The 17,507-nt window shown below is 39.2% G+C and overlaps 1 protein-coding gene across 1 annotated transcript; it reads left to right on the top strand.

The window, feature by feature from the left end:
- The first annotated feature begins 15,641 nt into the window (after positions 1–15,641).
- Positions 15,642–17,066, top strand: LOC127094289 (extensin-like). Its single transcript, XM_051033146.1, has 2 exons — positions 15,642–16,637; positions 16,833–17,066. Exons 1-2 carry the CDS (start codon positions 15,642–15,644, stop codon positions 17,064–17,066), a joined length of 1,230 nt encoding a protein of 409 aa, XP_050889103.1.
- The last annotated feature ends 441 nt before the right edge of the window (positions 17,067–17,507 follow it).

Below are 17,507 nucleotides of genomic sequence, written 5' to 3'. Positions count from 1 at the left end.
TCCTCAAGTGACTCTGTGTAGTCTGTATACTTGAGAGGGCTAAGAGATTTTTTATCTTAGACGTTGTTTGTAATCTTTCAAGATTAGTGGATTAAGTCCTTGTTGAAGGCGAAATCACCTTGGCCGGGTGGACTGGAGTAGCTTTGTGTTATAAGCGAACCAGTATAAAATCATTGTGTGGTTTTCATTTTGAAAAGCGCTTATTTTTCCAAACAATTCAAACCCCCCCTTTCTTGTTTTTCTCACCTTCACAAATCCAGTTGGGTGATTAGGTTATAAATAGCATATTGTAACCTAGTTTTTGTAAGCCTCTTAGAATGAAAATTTAGGGGTGTGTGTGAGGTAAACCTCCCAATCTGTGGGAAGGTTACCATGTGTTTCTCAGTGTTTAAAGCTGAGAGTGTTTGTAACTCAAAGCCTGTAGGCAAGAGTGATTATGTGCTTGAACGAAGCTGTGAAGCAAGTTCAAGTTGTTTTAACATTACATTGTATTTGTAGTGATAGGAATGGAAACTGGAGGTTTCTATCTAGGAGTTCCTAGGTATAGATTGCATTGGGTAGGGATTAAGTGAAGAGTTGTAAACGGGGGAGTTTAACTCTGAATTAATACTGCTGATAGTGGATCTTCTTCCTGGCTTGGTATGCCCCCAGACGTAGGTGTGTGTGACACCGAACTGGGTTAACAATTACTTGTGTTTTTACCTTCTGCACTTTATAATTCTGTCCGTTATAAAATAAGGTCAACCGGTAATGCTGTAACAGATGATGTTCAAATCAATGTTGAGACATCATGCTGATAACTGTGCAGGCTCAACAGAAGTAAGTGCTATGTTTGATCTCTGCTGTGTCTTTGTACCAGATGGACAGAACTGGGTGTTCTTCCATTCTATGGTGATATAGTAGCAGATGTCGTGACATCTGTGAATGTGTGCATATCAGTACTAGGTTTTAATTTGTATAACTGTCTTGCTGTATTAGTAACAATGTTAGGTCAGATGTCATTACTTGGAGTAGAACATCTAAACTCTGACTAGACCAGAATTTCAAATGGTATCAGAGCAGGCATCCTGTTCTGTTTCTGGATGAGAGGCATGGGTGATACTTTCTGGTATCTTGCAAGGAGTTATATTAGTACTGATGTTGGAACCCGTGGAAGGTTCTATGAGTTCCCTGAATGGTCCCTTGAAGTAGGTGGATGGACTATTCATGACAGGAACTATGGGTACCGGTCTCTAGTGGTTGGCAATTGGCCTATGTGTGGGACAGCTGTGCTAGGATTGAATCATATTCAAGCCTGGTATGTTCTTGGAGGCTGATCTGGTGAAGGGTGTGTACATAAGTTGAGTTGTATTATGATTTCCGCTGCATAATACCTGGCAAAACTCAAACTCTGATGTAGTTTCTCCTCTTGTGGATGAAAGGCTGTTGTATTCAAGATTTCATCATAACCTACTGAAGATGTCAAAGATACTTGAGTCTCCTCAAGTCCACCCATCATGACGTTCTCTCTTCAGGATGGTAAGAATCACCTGATCACTGATTCTTGTACTCTCCTGGGCAGTGTATATGAAGACCTTGGAGACTTTCAAGGAGGGTTTGCTTTAAGGAGGTTAAACTAATGTTCTATGTGATGTTAGAACATGTTGTTCAACAAGTATGCAGCTACTGGTTGAAAAGCAGATGTTTTTAGGTGTCAAACAAAGGGATACTTTGGTTTGAAACCTACTCCTGACCTGGAAGAGGAGACATTTGTGTGTGCTAAGTTGACAAGGGTAGGGTCAACTGTGTGTGTGTTCAAGAAGGTCACTTTTAGAAGTCTGATCTCTAGAAGGTGAGCTGGTTGAGATGTGACTTTGTGCAATCCCTGCTGTGTGTCGTATTCCTGTAGATTGATCAGGGTTGGATAGTTGTCCCCTGAAGTACTATGCTGTGTTGGAAGACAAGTCCCCTGGATGTTAGGAGTCAATAATGGGGTAACCTGACTGCTATTTCATTTAAGAGGATTGGGACCATGAATCTTGTTATTCAAACACCACGCTCAGAAGTGGCAGTTCTTTCAAGGAGTGAGAATATGAAGATTCAGTGGTTGGTTGAGGTAGTATGCTCTGGCAATGCATATCTACTATTAACTGGTGTTGTTTTGTTGTCACTAGTACTTATGGTCAGCTGGAGTCTGATTGGTGTGATTGAAGTATGTATAGGTATAACTCATAGAGTTAGTTGCCACTGGTAGGGATGGTGTATGTCATGTTGAGACATTTGTGTACAATGCATGGATATTGGTGTGGAGTGTCCATGATTGTTAATTTGAGGGGGAGTTTGGCTAACCTCCTCGCGTTTGGTCAGCCTAGGGTCTGGTTGGCTGTTGACCTGTGTCACATGGGTTCTGGCTGTTGTGTGACACAGTTGCAAGGAAGGATTCATCTCTCTCATTCCTAAGGGTGAATCTAATCTGGAAAGATTCTCAAAACTGTTGAGGTGCTTGCAAGCAGAAGATCTTGTCACAAGAAGAGTATTTTCAAAGTATTCTTATGGTGGAAGTATCTAAAAGTATTCTTATGGTATTTGATGGAGTTGTTAATCAGTATGGTAATGGCATTGGGACAGTAATCATTACTCCTCAAGGAACGCATTTTCCATTTACAGCTAGATTGACTTTCAATTGTACAAATAATATGGCTGAATATGAAGCCTGCATTATGGTGCTTGAAGAGGCCATTGATCTCAGAATCAAGTATTTGGACGTCTATGGAAATTCAACTTTGATTGTGAGTCAAATCAAAGGTGAATGGAAGACGAATCAACCCGGTTTGATACCATATAGAGATTATGTGAGGAGGATTTCAACTTTCTTTACAAAGGTTGAGTTTCATCATATCCCTCGAGACGAAAACCGGATGGCAGATGCTCTTGCAATGTTGGCTTCTATGATTGTGGTGAAGTTTTGGAACGAGGTTCCCAATTTGACTGTGATGTGTCTTGATAGGCCAGCTCATGTGTTTGCGATTGAAGAAGTCAAAATTGAGAAGTCGTGGTATTATGATATCAAGTGTTTCCTTCAAAGTCAGATTTACCCGCCTAGGGCATCTTTGAAAGATAAAAAAACTTTGAGGAGATTAGCGGGCGACTTCTACCTGAATGGTGATGTGCTTTACAAGAGAAACTTCGATATGGTTTTGCTCAGATGTGTGGATAAACAGGAAGCATACTTATTGATGACTGAATCCCATGAAGGTTCCTTTGGTACTCATTCCAATGGACACACAATGGCAAAGAAGATGTTGCGAGCATGTTACTATTGGCTGACAATGGAATCTGACTGTTGCAAGTTTGTGAAGAGATTCCATAAGTGTCAAATTTATGCATATAAGATTCATGTTCCTCCGACACTGTTGAACGTCATTTCCTCTCCATGGCCCTTCTCCATGTGGGGATTTGATATGATTGGCATGATTGAGCCCAAAGTTTTGAATGTACATCGTTTCATTTTGGTGGCAATTGACTACTTCACAAAATGGGTTGAAGCGGCATCGTATGCGAATGTAACCAAGCAAGTTGTTGTAAGGTTTATCAAAAATCAGATTATATGCCATTATGGTGTGCCAACTAAGATCATTACTGATAATGGATCGAACTTGAATAATAATATGGTGGAAGCTCTTTGCAAAGACTTCAAGATTGCACATCATAATTCTTCTCCCTACAGACCCAAGATGAATGGGGTTGTTGAAGCTGCGAATAAGAACATCAAGAAGATTATCCAGAAGATGGTTGTGACGTATAAGGATTGGCATGAAATGCTGCCATTTGCTTTGCACGGGTATCGTACATCCATCCGCACTTCAACAGGGGCAACCCCTTTTTCGCTTGTTTATGTATGGAAGATGTGCTCCCAGTAGAGGTTGAGATCCCATCATTACGTGTCTTGATGGAAGCCAAGTTGACTGAAGCTGAATGATGTCAGACCAGATTTGACCAGCTGAACTTAATCGAAGAGAAGAGATTGAATGCAATGTGTCATGGTCAGTTATACCGGCAGAGAATGAAGAAAGATTTTGATAAGAAGGTCAGACCTCATGTATTTAGAGAAGGTGACCTTGTGCTCAAGAAGATTCTATCTTTCAAACCAGATTCTAGGGGAAAATGGACTCCTAATTATGAAGGGCCATACGTTGTTAAGAGAGCCTTTTCAGGCGGTGCTTTGATTCTTACAACTATGGATGGTGAAGAGTTCACTCGTCCTGTGAACGCAGATGCAGTCAAGAAATACTTTTCCTAAAAAGAAAAGAACAACTCGCTAAGTTGAAACCCGAAAGGGCGGCTTAGGCAAAAATGAGTGTCTCAGTGGATTGAAAACCTGAAGGGGGTGATCCAGGCAAAAGTTAGAGACATAAAATAGAAAGAATCATCCCGATAAATTGAGTACCCCACCTTGGGGAAATTTATGCAAAAACTAGGGATTATGGTAAGTAACTACATCCTGCTGATCTTCGGATTTTGAAGACATTCTTGAGCACATTGTCGGATTCTGATCCTCAGTACCAGTTAAGAGCACAGTGGATATCAAAAGTTGGTAGAAGGATTAGTGATCATTGTATTCAATGTAGCCCTTTTCCATGTAAATTACCATTTTACAACTTTGGAAAGATATATGGAGTCTTGTCATTTACAGACTACCATTCTATTAAATAAAGTTGAGCTTTTATTCAATTATTTCTACTCTTGTTTAAATCAGCCAAATAGATTTAAATTTTATTATGACCATTTTTGAAATTAAAATTTTAATCAAAATCATATTTTCCTTAAACATATAAAAGCATTAATTTTAAGCAATTGATTTCATTAAGAGGAATATCAACAATGGTTTGAAAAGCGGTAAGCCCTAAGTGTGAAGCGTTATTGGTTCTCCCCAAGCAGTCAACGTGTTTCCTCTTTCGCCCCCGACAACATGTTTAGTACCTGGTGTTCATTAATTTCCTCGGCCGATTAGTTTGTCGTTGTTCCTAGCTGAGTTTGTGTTTCTTCCCCAGCTGAGTGTAGGCATTTCATTACAGCAGTTTACTTGTTTCCGGCAGAATTTTGGTTCCCCCACCAGTCGCCATCAGATTCGCTCCCAGTCAGAGTTTCCTCGTGGTTTCTGAGAAGCTATTTGTGTTTATCCTCCGCAAGGTTGTCTCCCATTTGATATGGTGTTGACCTAAAATTCCCCACCGAGTTGATAGAAGTTTCCTCAGTGGATCTTCTCCTTCCTTCCCCAACTAGGGTTGAGCCTTTGAGATGTTTGATCTTTTCTCCCGCAGTTGCTTCCCTCTTTAGTGGATTGACCTAGAATTGTATCGATGATTCAAACCAGCAGAATTTTGTATCCGTTGGGATTGTTTTGTAAGCATAATCATCATATATACATATACGTATACATATACACTCATATAACTCGCATTTATGGCATTATTACACTCCTTGTGATTCTTATCCTCTGCTATGGTGGTACTTTATCCCCATACAGGTTCGATGTGTCTGTCCTCCTTCAATTGTAGAGTGTCATCCCCCTAAGGAGAAAGACTTTAACCTTTCTCCTTTCCCCACTGAGTTATTTCCTCGTGGATGATTATTATTTCAGCTTCCTCCCCAGTTATCTAGATGGAACCACTTCCCTTGAGTTATATCCTCATTGGGATGAGTCTTGATTAACCGTTTCTTTCTAGATCTTACCTAGATAGATGCTTTTGGTCCCCTAAGAGTCTATTACCCAGTACCTAGTACTATTCTTCTTAGTTTCCAGTTTGTTACTTCTTGCCCAATACCCGACAAAAGTAATCCCTTTTCTCCCCAGCGGATTCGTTTTCACGTTTCCCAAGAAGTATATCCATGATATGTTCATCCTAACTGATGACGGATATTTTTTTCCATGCTTTGAGTTTATCCTTGATATGTTCATCCTAACTGGTGACAGATATTCTCCCTTTGGTATTCCACCTAGTAAAAAGGTGGTTATAATCCCTATTTTCTTCCCGAGAGAGTTAATCCTTGATATATTCATCCTAACCGATGACGGGTTTCCTTCTCTTTACGGTCTTCTGCCCAGTAACCGATAGTTGTAAATCCTGCTTTTTCTCCCCTTTGCAGAGTGTATCCTTGATATGTTCACTTTAATCAGTGACAAATATCCTCTTTGTGGTTTTCTATCCAGTAACTGATAGATGTAATCCCTATTCTTCCCCTCGGAGTCTATCCTTGATATGTTCATCCTAACCGGTGACATATATTCTCTTTTTGGTATTCTATCCAGCATTCGATAGATGTAATTCCTACTTGTTGATCATGTGGTTTATCCTTGATATGTTCATCTTAACCGATGACGGATGATCTTTCCTCTGAGTCTATCCTTGATATGTTCACTCTAACTAGTGACGAATATTCTCTCCTTTTGGTCTTCTGCCTAGTAGCCGGTAGTTATAAATCCTATTTTTTCAGCTTTTCCCCAGCAAGTCCATTCTTACCAAGTAATCGATAATGAATATACCTCCTGGCGGCCCTCAGCGAGTCATCCTTGATATGTTTACCCTAACCGGTAACAGATGTCCTCCTGTCAGATTTTGTTATCCCCGTACCCAGTAACTTGTAGTGGATAATATATTTCTGCTCCTTCTGTGTTGAAATCTTCTCTTTCCCAGTTGAGTTGAGTGCGTATTTCCTTAGTGGAATCGCTGTTCCTACTTGGTTCGAGTATTTCAGTGTTGTTCTGACCTACCTATTTCCCCTGCAGACATTCCTTGTGTCCCCTGGCTGAGTCTTTCCATTGATTTATTTTCATGGAATCCCCCATGTCCCCCAACAGTTTTAATTCGTAGCGTGGCCTACGCATAGCCATTTACTCCCCTCAGAGTCTCTGTCTCCCCAGTGGGTCTTCCTTACGAAATACATTACGCTCCTGCGGATCTTCGGTCTCTCTGAATTCGTTTCCTTTGTGGCGATATCTCCCCACAGAGATTTCTTTTAACATTCATATCATATGTAACATGAGGTCTCTTAGGGACCAAAATTTGTTTCTATATGTTGTTATTTAAGCCCATTCTACTAAGTCGATACAAATATTTTAACCTTCATCTCCTCAGCTAGAACGTCCTTAAATAGGGGCAGTTGTAAGATCCCAAATTTGACCCTAATATCCCTCATGCTATCTCATCATATGCATTATCATTGGGATCATACCTTGGCATCCTCCTTACCCCTCATTCATTGGGTTTGTATTAGGAGAGATCACTAAGCACCATTTCATTGTATCATACTTTGTACTTTATCATTTACTAACCAAAATACCAAAAATATGTCTTTGCATTTGTCTAACTATTTTGTAGGTAAGGCACATGATCACCTTTGATCTATCAAGCTCACATCTAGGGTTTAAGACCCTCTTTGCCAATAGCATAATCAAGGAATGGTCCACAATGGCTTTATACATCATATATGAGTTCCCATGAGCTTCACATGTTATTTTTTATCATCAAATCATCAAGAGTTTAGAATTGGTTTGCAGTGGAAACCCTAGTTCATTTGGGTGTCTTGTATAACTTCTTCACCAAGCTTCTTCAACAAATGGTCAAATATTTCAAGGGACACCTCAAATTTCATCATCTTATGCATATATGATCTCCCACGAGTCCCAAAAGTCAAGTGAATTGCAATCTAGCAAGTTGGTTGATGGTGGTTGAATAGAGGAATTCATCTGATCAAAACTGGGGTCCCCTAGACCCTATCTCCTATCATTTTTATCATATGAATTGATTCTAAGAGAAAAGTTACTCTAAATGACATTCCAAACAACTTTCAGGTTTAGGTCTAGAGCTAGTTTTGCTTGGAAAGTCATTTTTTATGGTGAACGATTATAGGTCATTTTGTCTAAACCCTAATTTTGAGGTCAACTTCCCAAGGCCATAACTTGTCAATTTTTATGAGATGAAAGAGTTACAAGTTGAATAATCAAATACAAGGTGTCTAATTAAACTTTTATGTTTGGAGTAAGAGCTAATTCAACTTTTATGAGCATGTGATATGAGGATACATTGTAGGTCATTTTGGACCAATACCATTGAACAAGTGATTTTCCTCAACTTCAGAAATGCATAACTACTTCATATCAAATCGAAATAAGGTCAAATTTGTGACCATTTTGAAGGAATTTTAAAGAGATGCAACTTTTATGAAGGAACATTTCTCATTTTAAGCTCACATAAAAATTTAGCCATGGTGGAATAAGTGAACATATGGCTTGACACTTAGAAAATGTTTTGATATGTTAAAATTTACAAACTTCCACCCAATAATTCATCATTATAAAAGCTTCAAATGGAAAAGTGTCCAACATAAAAGTTGTTCCTCTTGATCTAACCTTTCCAAAATGTCTAATTGCATCCATTTTGGACAAGATTTGACTGGGCTGAGCATGGCTTGAACATGGCATCATCATTTAGCAAAATCAAAACTTCAAACAACCGTGTACAGTTGCCTTGCATTCCAAGTTGATTTCAGACTCCTTCACACTTGATTATGGACCTAGAGGAGTGACTTCATGGGCCTGTACACACCCATGCAAGCATGCATCATCCATTGCCAAATTTTGAAGCTTAATTTGAAGGTGCAAATAACATGTGATTCAGCTATAAATAGAAGCCTCTAGGTTCAAAATTGAGGATCCCTTCGCACCAACTTTGCTCCAATACCCCAAACCCTTCCATTTGAAAGGAGAAACCTGAGAATTTTCTTTGAAAATTGAGTTTGAATCTCACTGTTTGGAGATTCAAAACTCCAGGGATCCAAAGCCTTTGGTTGATTCTAATCTACTTCTGCAAGCTCCCTGAGTGAGATCAAGCAAGAATCACAGCAAGAGCAATCGAATTATGCACTGCATTGAAGGTATTTTCCAGAATTTTTCATCTCTTCAATTCTCCATAATTGTTTAAATGCCAAATAAATTGTGTAGAGCCATTTTAATTGACTTGTTGAGTTTTACTTGTGTTGTTGGGCCTTGGTCAAGGGTGATTTGACTTTGTTAGGTTAAGATCATTGGACTTAGGGGATTGATGGAATGTACATTCCATCTCCCAAAATGAATGAATGATCTTAATTTGGTGAAAGTCCTCCCTTGACCAATTTGTGATTGATCCATTCCCCCTCCCTCTACATATCATTCCCCTTATTTATTCATTCATATCATGGACCTAAGATATCTATATATCCTAAGGCTAGTTGATTGCAAAATCAACATGAGTGTGGATGAGATTAGGTCCACCACTTTGCATATCCTTTTTGTGTGTGGTATGTTTCATGAGCATAGTCCATTATACTATGTCTTTAACATGCATTAACACCAAAATTCTATTGTCCGACCTCAAATAGTTGTGACTTCTACATAAGTCCAATTACGATTGCTTAACGTAGCACTAAATTTTTGACACAAAAGGCATAGCATTCTAGTTAGTGAGATTGTAAGTCTCCCCTCTTTCATGGTATTGTGTGGAAACTTGGACTTTTTTTCCTTCCTTTGGAAGATGTCTTAGTTCAAGGATCCATGCTTGTGATAAGTGGGTTGAGTATTCTCCAAAGAATGACATAAACAAAACAAAGCAAAAGCAATACTAACTCCTAATCAACTAACAACTAACCTTTAATTTCAAGCCATTTACTTTTATGCACTTTAATTTTGAGGTTTTAATTCATTTTCCATTATTCATACCATTCAATTTGTTCACTTAATGTCATTTTCACTTTGCCCACTTGGGCGATAATTTGTGATATATTCTGTTTTTAAATACTTGTTTGCTTGTATGGTCTTTTGACCTTAATGTGCATAATAAGAACAAAAACCCTAAAAAACATTTTTGGGTGGACTGTTGGTTTGATCTGAGACTATTGGACTTAGAATTTAGGAAACACTCCCTATGAAAAGGACTTGGACAATGCCAATTTTCGTGAAACTAATTGCTTGTGACGTGAACATTGTAAGAACAAAATTAGTTCTACAATAGAATTCCAAGATTTTGATGATAACAAAGGATGAAACCAAAAATGGCACCCTAACGAAAATTCTCTAAGTGTGCAGGACTCTGAACAACAACAAAGGAATATGATCGTTATATCAGATACAAACTCTGGTCAGACACAAAGTTCTAGAAGATCAGAAGCATCTGAGGAAAAAGTGCGCTCTAGAAGCTCTGACTCTGAGCAAAGCAAGAAGGAAGAACCAGAAGCTCTAATTATCCACGGGTCTTAGTTCTGATAGACCAACACTCTGAGAAGCTCTGATGTAACCTCAACATTATTTCCTTCTGACCCAGAAATTCGAGATAACAAAGACTCTGATGAAGATTCTCTAAATCCAGAAAGAGTAACGGAAGAAATTTCCTCAAATGGAAAGGAAGTATTTTTAGAAAGAAATCATTCAGGGAGACAAATTGATTATGGCAAGAAACACAGAAGTAATGACATTGAATGCTCATCAAAGGCCAATATTCTGTCATCACTCCAACGGTCCTCTTCACCACTATATAAAGGACAACATACTTCAGTGAGACACACACAACAACGCACAGAAAAATTATTTACACTCTCTCTTAGTTTTCACGAGCTGCTGCTCATACGTGAAACACTTGCTTGATTATTCTCCTGTAAAATTTGCATACTCTTAGAAGCAATCTCTATTACAATTTATTTTTTTCTAATTTGATTTTGTTCCTCAAGTGACTCTGCGTAGTCTGTATACTTGGGAGGACTAGGAGATCACTCTCTTAGACGTTTGGTTGTATTAATCTTTCAAGATTAGTGGATTAAGTCCTTTTTGAAGGCGAAATCACCTTGGCCGGGTGGACTGGAGTATCTTTGTGTTATAAGCGAACCAGTATAAAATTCTGTGTGTTCTTACTTTTGAAAAAGCTTTTAATTTCTAAAACAATTCAAACCCCCTTTCTTGTTTTTCTCACCTTCAAACATTCATCTGATACAATATTGAAGATCCATTTGAGTTCATCTGCTACATGATCATAGTGAAGATATTATTTTGAACCTGTGCCTAATGCCATTTTTGAAGTCATCTAATGCATGGGAAATCTTGAAGAAGATCATGGAGTGGCTAAGCTTGGATGTGGCTATCTTTATTTGATGCCTTGCTTTTCACCTTGCTATTTGTGTATTGATGTTGCTTGATTCTAAAGTCCAAGGGAAATTTGGGTTTCTATATGACATTCTTGTCTATTGGATTGTAGCCCATTGGTCAGATCTTTTCAACTCTTAACTTTTAAATTCGTGCTTAGGATTAGTCTCTTCATCTCCTCCCCACTTCTATAATTTCAAATCTCTCCCTCCTTTAAAAATCTTCTTTGCTTGTGTTTGTTTTTTGAACTTAGACCATATTGCAAATTAGAAACTTTGGCCTTATGCCATTGCATTTTCAAACTCCTTTTCTTAATCAAACTTGTAAATAAACTTAATTATACTTGAATTAAAATTTCAAAAGCCAAAAAGAACTAACACTTATTCAAATCATTTTAGGCCTTTTGTGCCTTTGTTAAACTTAAATCTTTGTTAAAAGCAATACACTCAGTTTGAAATTGATACCACAGACTACGAGGTTTTGATCCCTCATTTTATGTTGGTAGGTAGGCACAAGTACGATGGTCTTGTCAAACAGAAAAATATAATTAATGGATTCTTTTCTCATCCCTCCACTCTATTTTATTGCAAACATCATTTTATACAAAAACACATATGCACACAAAAAAGGGCTCCCTAGGAGTACCTAGGACACTTTGGGTGCTAACACCTTCCCTCTGTGTAACCAACCCCCTTACCTGTAATCTCTGGCATTTTATTAGTTTTGATTTGAAAACTTATTATCTTTTGGGTTTTGTTCGTACTTTTCCCTTTTCCCTTGGAAACAATAAAAGCGTGGTGGCGACTCTGGTTTTATTGATGTCTAGCTTATCCATAGCTTGATGATCATGAATTTACCGCTACAAGCCCGTTTTGTTTTTTATTTTCTTCAACATACCCTTTTAATCTCCCCTACACCCTCTAGACTCATAAGTTAAGGTCCTGTTGGGCTTGGTAGTGGGACAAACACCCATTGTGCTATTTGTACCCTAGTTCAGCGATAAACCAAACATTTTAGAATAGGACACTCCAAGAGATGGTCAGAACCATGATCAATGAAACAAATATGGCTAAGCACTTTTGGGCTGAAGCTGTAAATACAGCGTGTTACATTCAGAATAGAATCTCCATAAGACCTATTCTGGAGAAGACTCCCTATGAACTGTGTAAAGGAAGAAAACCAAACATTTCTTATTTTCATCCCTTTGGATGTTCCTGTTTTATTTTATATACTAAAGAACATCCGAACAAGTTTGATTCCAAAGCACAAAAAGGTATTATGTTAGGATACTCAGAACGCTCTAAAGGCTACAGAGTATATAATACAAAAACCAAAATTGTGGAAGAATCAAATCATGTCAGATTTGATGATAAGCTTGACCCTGAAAAGTCAAAGCTAGTTGAGAAACTTGCAGATCTGGAGATCACTCTTGCAGGTTCTGACGAGAAGATTAAAGCTCCTGAAGCAACTGCCAATCAAACTTCAGAAGGATCTAAATCCCCAGCAATCCCAAAGAAAGCTAAAAGTCGCCTCAACATATCTGAAGAGTTGATTCTGGGAAACTAGGACGAACCTATCCGAACTAGGTCCACCTTCAAAACTCCTGAAGAAACGCCTCTGGGACTAGTATCTCTGATCGAGCATACTTCCTGTGATGAGGCAATTCAAGATAACGGCTGGGTTCTAGCCATGCAAGAATAACTAGATCAATTCACAAAGAACGACGTCTGGGATCTTGTTCCTAAACCCAAAGGCACTCACATCATCGGAACTAGATGGGTGTTCAGAAACAAGCTGAATGAGAAAGGAGAAGTTGTCAGAAACAAAACTCGACTGGTAGCTCAAGGTTACAGTCAACAAGAAGGCATTGACTACAATGAAACCTTTTCCCCAGTCGCTAGGTTAGAATCTATTCGTTTACTTGTCTCATTCGCTGTAAATCATTCTATCAAACTGTATCAAATGGATGTCAAGAGCGCATTCCTTAATGGTTATATATCAGAAGAAGTGTATGTCAACCAACCTCCAGGTTTTGAAAATTCAAATTGTCCAGAACATGTTTTTAAACTTAAGAAATCTTTATATGGATTAAAACAAGCTCCCAGAGCTTGGTATGAACGATTAAGAAATTTTCTTCTAGAACATGATTTTATTAGAGGAAAAGTTGACTTTACACTCTTCTGTAAAAACATTGATAATGATCTCATGATATGTCAGATATACGTTGATGATATTATTTTTGGTTCAGCTAACGCCTCTGTATGTCAAGAATTTTTTGAGCTAATGCAAGCAGAATTTGAAATGAGCTTAATGCAAGAACTAAAGTTCTTTCTAGGAATACAAATCAATCAAACTTCAGAAGTCAAGTACGTTAATCAAAGTAAATACATAAAAGACATTCTGAAGAAATTTGAAATGGCTGAATGCAAACCTGCAAAGACACCCATGCATCCAACCTGCATTATTGAAAAAGAAGAAGTCAGTCAAAAGGTTTGTCAAAAGCTCTATCGTGGTATGATAGGCACTCTTCTCTATCTGACTGCTACTCGTCCTGATATTCTATTCAGTGTTTGTATCTGTGTTAGATTCTAATCAGATCCCAGAGAATCTCATTTAACAGCAGTTAAGAGAATTCTCAGATATCTGAAAGGAACTCCTAACCTGGGCCCGATGTATGAGAAAACATCAGAGTATAGACTATCTGGTTTTTGTGATGCAGACTACGCAGGAGACAGAATGGAACAAAAAAGTACATCTGGAAACTGTCAGCTTCTGGGAAAGAATCTGATATCCTGGGCCAGCAAAAGATAATCAACCATAGCCCTGTCTACTGCAGAAGCGGAATACATCTCAGCATCACTGTGCACTACTCAGATGCTCTGGATGAAGAATTAACTAGAGGATCTGCAAATCTTCGAGAGTAACATTCCTATCTTCTGTGATAATACTGCTGCCATTTGCTTAAGCAAGAATCCTATCTTACACTCCAGAGCTAAGAACATAGAAATAAAACATCATTTTATCAGAGACTATGTTCATAAAGGGGTAGTAACATTGAAGTTCATTGATACAGATCATCAATGGGCTGACATCTTTACTAAACCCTTAGCTGAAGATAGATTCCTCTTCATCTTAAAGAATCTAAACATTCAAAATTGCCCTGAATAACATGTGCCTCTGAGTTTGTAAAATAGGATCCTTACGTAAACAAAGTGGATTCTGCCTTTGACTTTGATACTCCTACCAAGTTAGAAGTTATCTGAGTTAGAAATCTCCAGGAACCAATCCCTTGGTATTCCTGAAGATCAGAAAAAGCAAACACGTGGATTACCTTGCGTCTGACCTTGGAACATCTAGACAATTGTCTAGCAGTAATCAAGGAACAGTCTCTTGAGATCTCCTCGAGCAGTGTACTGACTGTTGGGATTAGACATCATTTATGAGCTGTAATCATTTTCCCTCTAAACGTGCTAACTTGGTTTTTGTGCTAAACTCTGTTTTGTGTTTCGTTTTGCATGCGCCCTAATTTGGGTATTTAAACACCTCAATTCACACATTGCACACTTTTCACTCTCACGCACTCTAAAACCTCTACAAGCTCAGCTCTCTCAAGGCATTCCTGCAGCATTCTTCAATCTTCATCCCAGCTTCCAACAACCTCATGGATGCTCAACAACAATCTGTCTAAAACTTCTCTCAACAAATGGATTCAAGCGAACAAGCTCCAAGTTCAAGCAACCCAAACCCAGCTGTTACCGGTGTAGTCTCAACTCCCATCTACAGAGAACCACACATCCTTGATCGTGAGCCTCACATCAATCTAGCAACACCATTTGAGAAACTGGAGGTGTTATGTGAATCCTTGGTGGATTTTGACAACATGCGCAGAAATGACATTGACCTCACTGAAGAACTCAGAAATCAAGGTTGGGGAAACTACTTCAAACGTCTATATGGTCCAGTTTACACAAATCTAGTGAAGGAATTCTGGAGATTCGCTGATGCTGATGATCACTTCATTGTCTCCTATGTTCTGGGAGTCAAAATGGTGATAACTGAGAAGTCCATTGCTGCTCTTCTGGGCATGGAAAAAAATGAAGGCAGAAGAATCTACAACACTAATCCTAGGGAAAAATACATGTCCCATGAGATTAACCCAACAATCTTCAAGCAGAACGCTGAAGGCAACCTCTCCAAGAACAAGGAGCTACATCAGAACCTCTGTGTCTGGCTGAAGATCATTCTGGGTACCATCCATCATCGCCCAACTTCAAACTCTTCAGACTACATCAACATAGACCAAAAGTGCATTTTGTACTGCATCCACAAGGGTCTGAAGCTCTGCCTTCCAGCACTTCTTTTCAAGTACCTCAGAGATTCTGTACGAGATACAAGAAACAATATGAAGCCCAGAAACTACATTCCTCTGGGAAGGCTAATCTCTGACGTTCTGATTGAAAGTCGCCTTGTGGACCACCTGTTAACGCTCAGACTCATGGACGACGTGATGATCGACACTAGAAAACCTCTCAACGCCAAAAATCTGAAGAGCATGGGGATTCTGGATCAAGTCAAATTCAAACCTACTCAAGACACCTCCTGGGAAGCTCTCAAAGATCAGAGGAAGATCCCCAATGGACTCTATCTGTTTTCAAAGGAAGACCCCCGAGAAGTAATCCTTTACTATCTAGATGATCTGAAGAGACAAGGAGTAGATATCTCAGACTTCAACATAAGCCAGCTACCAGATAAGCCTCCAAACTTCATGAAGCATCCACGAGGACCCTCTGAAAAGGCGAAGCAAGCTAAGAAGGCAAGATTAGGAGAATCCTCCGGATCAAGACCTCCAGCACCTTTGACTGGACCTTTTGGTAAGTCTGTTTCTCTTACTCCCTCTGCACAAACACATCCTATTTCTTCTTCTATTCCTCAACCAACACCTATCTACACAAACTCAGAAACTCCTCCATCAACCACCAGAACATCTCACCAACCATCCCAAAAATTTAATCTTGCCACCACAACATTACCAGTTTCTGAAGCAGAAATGCTGAACGAAACCATTTCACCATCTTCATCTTCTTCTCCAGAATCACCCCCTACTACAACATCTCCACAAATACAGAACACTCTGGCCCAACTCCAAACTCGTGCTCTGGCCTCACAACAGCCAACACAACTCACACCTAACCCAGAAGTCACCTCATTACCCATAGAACAACCAAACCCAACAACATCTGACCCTCAACCATCTGAAACACCTCACGCTAAAACTCATCCAAATAACTCTGACACACACCCACCAAATACATCCGCTGAACCACAAACTCCCACTCTCCACCTAATCCCTCCTCCTTCTCCACCTCCACCCTCTGAACCAGAAAACACCCTGCCAACCCTAGAGGAAGCAATAATGCTGTTTGTAGGAGCTTCAATTGACAAGGTCAAGTCTCTGACCATCAACTCTGGCATTAGTGATGATCCTTCAGCTGTAAGGACACATTGGAACAGAGTTATTGGATGGATGACCTCTGAAGCCTTCAAACTGAAGAGCCTCTCTGAGCAAGTCAGAAACGAATTCATTAGAGACGTTGAAGTAAGACTACAGGAGCGCTTAGCCAGAGAAGCTGAGGAGCTAGCCCTAAAGGAAGCTGAAGAGAAAGCCAGACAAGAGGAAATGCAACAGATTAAGGAAGCTGAAGCCAAAGCTCTAACTGAGGCTGCAGCTGCTGCTGAAGTTGAAGCAAAAGCAGCTGCTGAAGCTGAAGCCAAAGCCACGGCTAAAGCTGAAGCTCGTCGTGCTGAAGAATATGCCAACAGGGTAGCACCGGATGCTCTGACTCAGGGGGAGTCTTCCACCTTTGTCCCTCTAGTTCTAAAGACACTTGAAGATCTTCAAAAGGAGCAGAAAGAAGTCTGAGCCAGATTGGATCAACAGGATTCAGTCAATGTCAACATTCAGAATCTGCTGACCCAGCTGCTTCAGAGGATGCCTCCTCCTCCCAACCCTTAGGCACCTAGGACTTGTTTTGTTTTCTTGCTGCTCTGATGTGGTTGTTGCTTTCTGTTTTACTTTCTCTAGCTCTAAAATGATATCTGTGTGTATATATATATATATATATATATATATATATATATATATATATATATATATATATATATATGCCCTTTTTCTCTTTATTTTACTTAGTCTTTTTGATTCTGACAAAAAGGGGGAGAACTAAACACAGCTCTGATGAAAACATATCTAAATCCTTTCAGTACTCTGCAAACATTGTTTAAAATTGGTTCTAATCGCTTTTGACTTAGAAATTTGCAGAAGAGTATCTAGAAACATCATCTCATGGATGCTCCGGTAAGA

Source organism: Lathyrus oleraceus, chromosome 1 (assembly GCF_024323335.1).
Source record: "Lathyrus oleraceus cultivar Zhongwan6 chromosome 1, CAAS_Psat_ZW6_1.0, whole genome shotgun sequence".
Lineage (NCBI taxonomy): Eukaryota > Viridiplantae > Streptophyta > Magnoliopsida > Fabales > Fabaceae > Lathyrus > Lathyrus oleraceus.
The sequence above is the reverse complement of the archived record's forward strand: the minus strand, read 5'-3'. Positions and strand labels throughout refer to the sequence as shown.

Bases quoted from the DNA above. Each gene is read 5' to 3' on its own strand.
- LOC127094289 (XM_051033146.1), top strand. From the start codon at position 15,642: ATGGACGACGTGATGATCGACACTAGAAAACCTCTCAACGCCAAAAAT. The intron at 16,638-16,832 runs GTAAGGACACAT...GAAATGCAACAG, and splicing joins TTAGTGATGATCCTTCAGCT to ATTAAGGAAGCTGAAGCCAA.